The sequence below is a fragment of the Varanus komodoensis genome, unplaced genomic scaffold (genome assembly GCF_004798865.1).
Source record: "Varanus komodoensis strain SLA01 unplaced genomic scaffold, ASM479886v1 scaffold20_1, whole genome shotgun sequence".
Classification (NCBI taxonomy): domain Eukaryota; kingdom Metazoa; phylum Chordata; class Lepidosauria; order Squamata; family Varanidae; genus Varanus; species Varanus komodoensis.
Window position 1 is genome coordinate 19,556,976 of NW_025335587.1, and position 10,260 is coordinate 19,567,235.

Sequence of the window (10,260 nt, forward strand, 5' to 3'; positions counted from 1 at the left end):
GGGGGGGATTTGGGGGGCTGGGGGGGCAGGGGGGCATCCCGAGAGGACGTGAGCCATTCATGGGAGGCGAGGGAAGAAGGCCGCGATTTACGGGGGGGAGGGAGGTGATGGGCCCCCCCGGGGGAGGGGGGTGATGGCATCACTGGGGGGAGTGAGACCCTTAAACAAGGAGGGGTAATTAATGTCAAGGGAAAGGGGAAGCCATTAATGTGCGTGTGGGGGGGAGGGGGACCAGTGGCAATATTTAGGGGAGCTCTGTTAATGGGGGGGGGTTGCCAAGGAGAAGAGCAATTCATGGGGTGGGGGGGAGGGCAGCCATGGCTGGGATCGGTGGGGAAACCGAGGCACAAGAAGTGCTTTGTGGGCTGTTACTGGAGAAGGAAGGGGGCCGGCCAGCATCCTTTGCAAAACGCGATGCACAGGATTTTTGTGGGGTGTGGGGGGGGCCCTGACAGCCCCCCTCCCCCAGCACCCTCCCTCTTTCTTAGGCTCAGGCTCAGCAGCCCACGAAGCCGCAGGGGGGAGAGAGGCAGATGGAGGTCTTCCAGCCAGAACCTGCAGCTGAGGGGGAAGGAGCCAACACCGGCAAGGCCCCGCCAAAGGACCCCCCGCCCAAGCCTCAGCACGGCAAGAGGAAAGCGCGGAAGAAGAAAAAGAAGAAGAAAGCAGCTCAGGGTAAGGCTGGGCAACCAGTGGCTCGCCGTGGTAGCCGGGCCAGCTCAGCCCAGTAACAATCTGGGGGGCTCCCTGGAGATGGCAAGAGCCGTTTTAAATTCCCCCCATGTCCCCAGTACAGAACGCTGAGCAGTTAAATCGGCAGCAACAGTGATGCTAAGCCAAGAGGAACTTCGGATGACAGGTTCTGGGTTCGAGTCCCCGCTCGGCCATGGAGCCCACTGGGTGACTCTTGGCCAGTCGCAGACTCTCAGCCCAACCTACCTCACAGGGTTGTTGTTGTGGGGATAAGGTTAAGAACAGTAGGAGAACGACGGCAGCTGCTTTAAAATCTTTAAAAAAAAAGTCTGGTTGTAAATCCAATAAATAAATCAGTAAATAGAACTGGGCTGGTTAACTCTGAGACACTATAAAGGGTGGGATACAAAAAGTGTAAATAAACAAATGAAAACTCTCTCGACTCCACTCTTTTGGCACAGAAAAACAGCCTAGCAAAAGCAGGAAGCAGCCAGTCCGTGTGAAATCAGCCCTGGAGTTGCCGCAGCCCCACAGCAATGATGAAACCCCTCAAGAGGACACGACACGGGCGACGACCCCAAGCAAAGCCACACGGGACCTGCTCAGCCCCTCCAGTCCCTCCGTTTTACTCTCGACGCGAGGCGGCTCGGGTCCGGCCGAGAGCCTGCGCTGGGAGGGAATCCTCGAAGACCCCGTTGCAGAAGCGGAGAGAATGTGGAACTATAGACTAAACAGAAGGAAGCGGTACGGGGCCTACATCCAGCAAAACCTGCCCCCGGCGCCGTCCTTCACGCTGAAGCGTTTGCCGCGACTCTGCAAACCCGCACAAGCGGCTGGAGAGCTGCTGTTACGGAGAAGCAAGTCCTCTCCTGCAGTATCGGAAGCGAACACACCGAGTCCGAAGGCCACGACCAAAGTTTCGAAGAGGCAGTTGGGGCTGCCACCAAGTATTTCTCAGGAAATGGCGTGAAACTGGCACGTTTGTGGTTTCCTTTTTTTAAAGCAAAGATGCAGACCCTCTATAACTCTAAATTGTACCTTGGAAATGAATGGGATTAATTATTCGTCGTTTTATGAGGTTACCCAGCGGTTGCTCGTACACAAGCATTTTCTCTTTGATCAAATTCTGTGTGGACGGTGAGAGAATAAACAACCAGGCCTAACCTTCAGTTGGTGTTACGTGGAAGTGGGGAAAGGGAAACATTTTGGGGGGAAATGCTGAAAATTTCAGGATTGCAAGATGGCTGCTTGCTGAGCAGAGTGACCCTGGCACACAGGCCAAAAAGCTAGGAGTTGCAGGAAGGTTTTCACCCTCTTGTGACCTGTTTTGAGGGGGCACATCATGTAACCCCCATCATGACAATCGCAGGTTACATATTTGATCCGGTGATCTGGCTGAGAAGCAACATTAACTGCCTACAAGTCCGAAGGACGCATGCTGGTTCTCTAAGCCAGACTCCCCCACTAGCATAGGACTCGGGTGCCGTTTGGGATTAAGCATCGTTTCGCAGCTTGGCCCCAAACCATCCAGTGGGAATCCTGCCTTCCCTCGCGGCTTTGAGAGTTGAGTGCCATCAAAATCTCGCAGGAAAGGGTTCCTTTGCTTGAGATGTTTGTAACAATCGCTGAATCTTTGTGAGTGATATATTATGATCAGCTAAGTGAAAACACAGGGATATTTTTAGTGATTAATTGGTACTAATCTGATAGGGATGACTTTGTATTTTCCACAGCACACATTTGAGAGAAAAGGAGTACATTTCTAGGAAACCATGAAATGGGCTTTTCCGGAAGTTAAACGTTCTCGACACATAGCAAGAATATGTTTACATCGCAATCCATACATTTCTTTTTAGAAGCAACCCCCCTCGATTTTAACTATATTTTAACTGTATGCAATTGCAAAATAAGCCAGAAAAGAGAGACCTTACATAGGTTTCATTGAAAAAAACCACCTTCATTTTCCGATTTAAAATTACTTGCCTGGGTATCCAGTGGATAAGAGAAAAATGAGAGTCGTCATTATGGGCCATCGAGGCAATTCTGACTAAGGGCAGCCCTATCAATGGAACCCCACCGAAAACTCCTGCCTGCTCAGCTCCTGCCCCTCCGAGGCAAACATTTTACTTCAAAGATAAGCAAGTCCCACCATTCCTTACAATTTTATTGATTCATCACTCCTAGGACTCAGGAATAATTCCCCTCTGTATTCAGAGACCACAGCAGAAGCCACGGCCCCGGGCCGCCTACCGTACCACAGTTCAGTCGGCTTCACGTAACACAAAACGCATCTTGGCGATGATGTTATTCAGATAATTTATTAGTTAAAAGCAAATCATGAACAGTCATGGGGTGAGGAATCCTGTAAGACATCGCATGGCAAGACGAAGGCCATTCCCAAAAACACGACGCCAGCAGCTAACTTTAAAATCATTTAAGGATGCGGGGAGAGGGGGGGTTTAAACATTCTGCTCATTTTAACTCTGAAGTACATAGATAGATAGGCATGTAAGAATCATGTTTAGAATAAAGAGAAGCGAGAGTGAAAATGTATTTTTAAAAATCCCATGCACAGCCTGGATATGATGTCGCCAGAGTTCATCCCCAAGAGGTTGTGGGGCGAATCGCATGCATGTTTATACAGGCAAAAAAAGCCCTTCGGTTCTACCGTACTCCAGACAACACGGGTTGCTGGGAATTCTTTTGCAGAGGTGTAAACATGCATAGAATTATCCCCCAAATGGCGCAGATGTTAAGTGACCTGAGAAGCCCCTTGGTGGCTTACCTCGTGGGAAGCGTTCTCTCGTGACAACACGTCCAAAGAGCCTAAGGCTAAATGGCTGGGTTTGAGCAGGGACCCCCTTAGCCCAGCATCCAGCCTACAACCAGGGGCCTCCGTGGTCTTTTTGCTCTCTCAGGTGGTGCCCTCCAGCAGGGCTGGGCTTCAGCACCCCGTCTCCCTTCAGCTTGGCCAAAGAGGCCCCCCAGATCTTGTTCCATTCACAAAGCCGGTGATTCAACCGAGCCTTCGAACAACTCCTTCAGCAGAGCTCAGGATAGCACATAACCCGTCGTTTCTCGGTGATGAGGCAGTGGCTGCGTGATCTGATTGCCCCCTACGCTGAAAACAAACGGTTTGCGTACAGGGTGCCCGGCTCTTTGGAAACAGTTCTGTTCCAGCTGAAAGCGCTGAAAAGCTGCTTTGAAGGTCTTTGCAGCCAACTCCGTGCATCCACCTGGGGCGAAGCTCTCTCAACTCCAGTCCCCTGAAGAGCGAAACACTACATATTCTAACAAATAAATAACTCGAGAAGCTTTCCATCTTGCCTCGCGGCAGTCCTGCCTTCACCTGCCACAACTCCCTTCTCACTTTCATTAATCACACTTCCAAGAACTTGACTTGATCAAAGGACTTGGCCCTGCATGCCAGAAACCTTCCCAACAGAGTGTCTTCCAGATGCTTTGGACTACAACTCCCAGGACCCACAGCCAGGGCGCTGAAGTCCAAAGCATCTGGAAGGCAGCGGGTTGGAGAAGCCACAAACTGCATCTGCCTAAGCAGAAGCGGGACCCTTTTTCTCGCCTCTGGAACATTTTGAGGGATTCACAGAGGCAGCAAACTCAAAACACACACTCCTTCCAAAAACAGACTTCCAATCACATCAATCCTGGGCACTTTCTTCCAGGCACATCCAAAACCACTGCTTGGTATTTCAGCAACATTTTAAAAATGGCATTTAAATATATATATATCATATATAGTCGGTCAAAGTGCTTGGAAAAACATAGCAGTTAACAAAACTCCTTGTGGATGAATTGTTTTAGAAAATAAGAAGTTAAAAATCCCCCTTTTCACACCATTTGCAAGTGCTACAATAAGTTTACTATTCTTTAAGGTGCCGTAAGGCTGTTTACGTTCATCAGTGATCTCCTATCCAAAAAATTAAATAGGTTACAAACCTTCCTGAAATTTACACAGATGCGTTAGCACAGACTGGCTGTTAGGAAGGGAGAGCACAGAAATCTGCAAGACTCAACACTGGTCTAACTTCACAAAGAATGAAAAGCGAGAAGACGAAAGGACCATCTTTGGTGGAGAAAAGGACCATTTTTGGCGGAGTGGGGCTGGATTTCCTAGCAACCTGTGGCCAAAATTGGTCTAGAACATTGGACCGGCTCTCCACGGAGGTGGGCCACGGAAGTTAAACGCTGAGCATATTTGCCACAAGAAAATGACACTAGCTAGCCTGCCCCTAACCCAAACACTTCGACGTCAAATGTTTATCCAAATTTACCAAGACTATAAACCGAACACACGACTGCAGAACTTCTTAACAGACGGTGGGCATTCGCCACGCTTGGTTTTATGCTGGTGCTAAACGATACAGATGAACTTTTGCAATTTGGATGATAAAATGCAGAGGCACGGGCCCTCCTATCCGTGTTTAGACAGAAAAAATTCTGCAGCGCCAACAGAATTTTTTTCGGTCTACGCCTGTATAGGATTGCCTCCTTAACATTTTTTGGCCCTTCTCAGGATTTCAGACATCCTAAACAGTGTCACATCTAAAAGAAAGATGATATAAAATTGTGCTGTCTTCTTTTGTAGCGTCCCGAGTGCTTCTCCGAGAGGATTAGGGGATGCTCTGGCTTGTTTTGCGTATGTTTCAAAAATGATTCCTGATGATACCTAGATGACCTTTTCTCTGTTGAAATGTTACAAGGTTCAGGCAAACAACCACAGATGGAGCCCTGGAGAAAACCATTAGACAAGTTCATAGTGTCGGAAGTGAAAAGCAAAAACAACCATTTTGTGTAATTAAATGTATCGGGGAGACCAATAAACAAGTGTTCTTTTGTGCTTTAACACAGATCCTTTTTCCAAGACTGTCCTTCCTGGTCAAGATTAATTTCTTCAAAGGCTTCCTTGGGAGAATAAAGTAGGTAGAAATACTATTTTGGGAAAAGCTGACGATCTAAAATTGTGGATTACGCACCAAGTGGCCTTCTTAAGTGAGGTCTGGAGACAAGATTAAATAAATAGGGCTCTGGGGGCTTAAGAAGGAAAGATGCTTGTTTTGGGAGGTTTAAGGAGGAAAGATTTTTGGGTTTTGGTTTTAGGTTCATTGACGCAGGGGCAACGTGGCTTCCATGGGTCAGAGATTCAATTCGAGGACTGTTTTCACTTGAGAGCTGCAACTTCCAAGTTCCTTTAAAAAGAAAGATTCTCTTCATTTCAACACACTGGGGAAAGACTCAAACCAAAAAATTAAGGCTCGAAAGAGGAAGAGCTTTCCTTCGGAGAGGGTTTGCATCCCTACAAACCAAACTTAAGTGCAGGCTGATGGAGTCCTGAAGGTCGGAGGCACACCCTGGCGGAGAGGTAGCTTTGAACAAGGCTCCTTTGAGTCGGCAAAACTATGGAAGGCTTCATGCGCTTTCCTTCGGCAGAGAGTTGAGGCGCTAAAGACGCAGAGTGCGCTGCAGCGGGGGGGGGGGGGGGGTCAGCAATCCTGGAGCTCACGAGCCTTCCCGGACGATTCCAGCTCCACGCTGGACAGGAACCTCTGCGTGGACTTTCTGCCGTTGTAATCCAGTGTGGTTGTGTACACAGTCTTGGTGTGCTTGGGGTAGATGATGGTGGTGCTGGTGAAACTCTGGGCTTTGTTGCGCGGCCGGAAACGCACCTCGGCCTTGTAGTTGCGCCATGTGCTGCTGGGAACGCAGACGACCGTTTGGCTGCATGAGGACATGCCGAGCCCCATCGGCATATAAATATTATTAATGAAGTGCTTCTCCGAATCATATTTCACTGAAGAGGTATACCTGGGAGCGGAGTGGAAACAGAATGGTTAGCGCATGGGTCAGGGAGATGGAGGCAGGGAACCTTCTGGCCCGCAGATCTGGTTTGAACTCTCCGGATGGCCCTTTCCCCAGCCAGCAACCCTTTATGGTTTTGCAGCTCTGCTCCAAATGCCTCCTTAAAGCAAGTCCTTTAAGCTAAAATAGGCTATTTATTTTGGGGATCCTGGCCCCAGCCGTTGGCCTCACCAGGGTATCTGCAAAATTGAGTTTGGCCATCAGGTTGAAAGACGGCCGACATTTATTTATTTATTTTTCGATTTATATCCTGCCTTTTTCCTGCAAAGGGCTCAAGGCAGCTGACATCATTCTCCTCCTTCATCTTATCCCCACAACAACAACCCTGTGAGGCAGGTTGGGCTGAGAGTCTGTGACTGGCCCAGAGTCACCCAGTTGCCTCCATGGCTGAGCGGGGACTCGAACCCGGATCGCCTGAGTCCCAGTCCCATGCTCTTAACCACTACGCCACACTGCCTCTCACTGCCTGTTATAGCCCATCAAATAATTTCCTTGCATCTTTTACTGACTTTTACTGTGGGGTAACAACATTTGCTTTTTCACAAGGCTCAGAGTCGCTTCTCCTCCCAAGTCGCATCCTGACATATCCCTGTGCATATAATGATTTTGAAACAAATCCTATTCCTAAAATGGTTATTCAGTGCACAGTAAATCTTTCGTAGAGGAGGAAAGTTGCGTCCCTTCCGGAATAACTCACTCCACAGCCTCTTCTCAGAACAAGTTTATTTTAGTATCTACTCGAATCCATAGCTGAAAACCCACTTCCTGTTCACCGTGCCATGAAAAACACCTTCACGCCGTCTTTGTAAGGGAAGTTTCACATGCAAGCGAGCTGACGGCTCCGTACACGGAGAATATCCAACATTACCCATCCGGGCAAATGTTCCAATCCGAAAAGCTTCAAGCGTGTGTGCATTATGGAATATGTACTCTGATTTTTCAAACTTTTGAGACTGGGCATAAAAAGGCCTGGGAGTGTAACTAAAAGGATTCTTTGCTTTAATTGAGAATGCTTGTGTTTTCTGCGTGATTGCTTCTCTCACAAGCAGCTGTAGGGCTTTTTCTGTGCCAAGGAAGGTCACCCAAGCAAACTTCCCCATCAGGTTACTTGCTCTGAGAAATTCTGCGAGTCCGTAACGCGCACACACGTCCCCTTCAGTCTCGACTCTTAATCCATCTGAGATGAGAACTATAAAGGACCGACAAGCGTCAAGAGAGCGTTTCTACCTTATATCCTTGGGTGGCAACGGATCGAACTCGACTCCTTCGCCGAAGGACAGGGGGCACAACCGCAAGGCACAGCCAGGTGGTGGGTGGAGAGAAAGTGAAGCGTCCTGGAAAAGTCGAAAGGGAACGGAACTTCTTGAGACACGGACAGAGGGAAAACAACGTCAGGGAGCTAGAAAGGCCCGGAGGTCTGCCTGCACGATCCCACGAGGAGGACAGGAGGGAAGCGCCGCCCCCCTCACACACACACACTCATGGTCCCCAGCAGCTGGAGTGTGTGGGGTGGCTGATCCTGCAGGCCATTGGGAGAATTGCCACTGGCAGCCCTCTCAGTCCCCTCTGAGAGCAGCCGCCGCTGGCAAAGAAATTCCACAGCAAAGGACCTCCTTCCACGAATCACTCCCAATTTTCCCGCTGTCAGCTTCATGGGATGGTCCCGTTGTCTTGTGGGAAAGGGAGGAGACCAGACCAACGATAGGAAAACCAACAGACACAATGGGAACACAGCCAGAAAAACCACATCTCTGACCCTCTAGCTCCATAATGCCCACCCTGGCGGGCACGAAAGGCTAGCAGCTGAGTTAGGCACTCTGCACATGCCCAGTAGCTCTGTCACTGGGGCTCAGCCAGTCCAAGATCGCCCAGCACAAGGCTGGTGAACCAGTGGCCCTCGGGATGTTGCAGCAGAATGACGGTTCCCACCAGCCCTGACTCTGCCGGCTGCTCCGATGGGAGTTGCGATTCCAAGAACATCTGTGCAGCCACAGGTCTTCTCTGAGCACTCATGTTACTCTCCACACGCGGTGAAGAATACGGTGCTTGGCTTGGCTTCTCTTTCCCTCCATCTTGCTCCCCACTGTCTTTGCAGTTCAGCCCTCGTGGATTCTCATACTCCCAAATGCTAAGAGTCCCCTGCCCCCAATCCTACAAGGAGCAAAGCAGGAACCCCCAGAGTCATTCCAATCGCTCCCCTTTTCTGAGCAAGGTTAATGTTGCTCAGAAGCAAAACGGCAGCCCCTTTTCAGCCCTTTTACCCAATGTGCATATTTAAGATTGATATTCTTAAAAAATAAATAAAAATAAAACGTCCTTCAGATTTGCACAAATGGGGTTGTTTGGGGGTCTGCCTTCCATCCTTCGCAATTGCGCAAGAAGTGGTCCCAAGGTGAAGCCACGAGGACAGAACCCCACAACTCTGAGATGCCCAGAAGCGCTGCCTGTCGAAGCGGCTTTCTCTTAACACACTGAGACGCTCCAATTCCTACTTCGGCGTAAGTTAAGGGAGCGTGCAGCCGGGCTTCCGAGGTCAAGGCTGAGCCGCTGGGGGAAGCAGGAGCCCCACAAAGCAACACGGGCCGGGCTGGTGTCCTCGCCCAGCGAGCGAGCGAGCGGGACCTCCTATCCCACCGGGCCCCAGCCGCTAGTCCAGTCCTTCAGCCCCACAGGAAGCGCTTTCGCTCCGGCTTCAAGCCGCTCAGCCACATCCCAAGCGCCTGGTGCTCCAACAGCCTCGCCTGTTCCTCTTCCGCGCTGGAAGCATCCAAGGCGAACTTGGGAGCCAGTGGCTTAACTCCCACACAGCCTGGGGCACACCTGACCCACCTGCTGCCTTGCACTGCGACTGTAAGGCCCTTGGGGCAAGCACCAGTGCTTTGCTCGGCAACCCGGTCCTGCGGGATAGCAACACCCATGAGTCGCGCTCTGCTAGTCTGAATTCTCGCAGCAAGGAGCAGTCGGAGTGCCAACCGCAGTGATACTACTATTACTATTATTGCTTTTAAATGGGGCATCTGGCATTTTCTGCTTTGAAAAGCTTTCACTGTCCGTTCCGACGTTCACACCCTGAACCACATCGGGGAGGGAAGCCCCGCATCCGGAGCCCGGAGAGAACCGACGAAGAGGAAGGAGGGAGCCGGGCTTTCCCTCTCCCTGGGACGAGATTTGGGGCCGCCAGTGCGCCGAGCTGCCCCCTGGGGGCGCCGTGGGGCTGCGGGAAGAAGCGGGGCCGGGCAGAAGCAGCGCGAACCGGAGCGAGCGCAGCTGGAGCCGGAGCGGAGCCGGAGCGCTCGCCTTCCCCTGGAGCGCCGGGCGCAGCCCTGCCCGGGAGCCGGCGCCGATCCCGAGGCGCCGCGGAGCCGCGTCCCAGCCCGGCTTCTCTCCGCCGGGGGCGCCGCGCACCGTGCGCTCCCCCCCCCCCCGGGCCCGGCTCGCCCCGAAGCGGCCCCCGCGCGGGTCCCGGCGCCCCCTCCGCGCGCGCACTCGCTCGCTCACTCACCTCGGGGCAGGGCGGCGCGCCCTCCTTGCCGGGGGGCCCCGGGGCGGCGCCGGCGGGGAGCAGCCAGGGGCCGGGGCCGGGGCCGGGGCCCGGGCTGGGGGGCAGCCCGGAGTCGGGGCTGTCGAGCGGCCGCTTGGCGTCGAGCGGCCCGGGCGCGTCGGGCAGGCTGAGCCGGCCCACCATGG

General features: G+C 51.9%; 2 protein-coding genes across 2 annotated transcripts; one reads left to right on the plus strand and one right to left on the minus strand.

The window, feature by feature from the left end:
• Window positions 1-527: 527 nt before the first annotated feature.
• On the plus strand, window positions 528-1,804 carry CUNH17orf97 (chromosome unknown C17orf97 homolog). Its single transcript, XM_044430447.1, has 2 exons — window positions 528-675; window positions 1,155-1,804. Exons 1-2 carry the CDS (start codon window positions 534-536, stop codon window positions 1,661-1,663), a joined length of 651 nt encoding a protein of 216 aa, XP_044286382.1. The 5' UTR covers window positions 528-533; the 3' UTR covers window positions 1,664-1,804.
• A 1,186-nt stretch (window positions 1,805-2,990) lies between these two features.
• Window positions 2,991-10,258, minus strand: RFLNB (refilin B). Its single transcript, XM_044430401.1, has 3 exons — window positions 10,076-10,258; window positions 7,801-7,949; window positions 2,991-6,519 (listed from the first exon to the last, which is right to left on the minus strand). Exons 1-3 carry the CDS (start codon window positions 10,256-10,258, stop codon window positions 6,198-6,200), a joined length of 654 nt encoding a protein of 217 aa, XP_044286336.1. The 3' UTR covers window positions 2,991-6,197.
• Window positions 10,259-10,260: the final 2 nt, after the last annotated feature.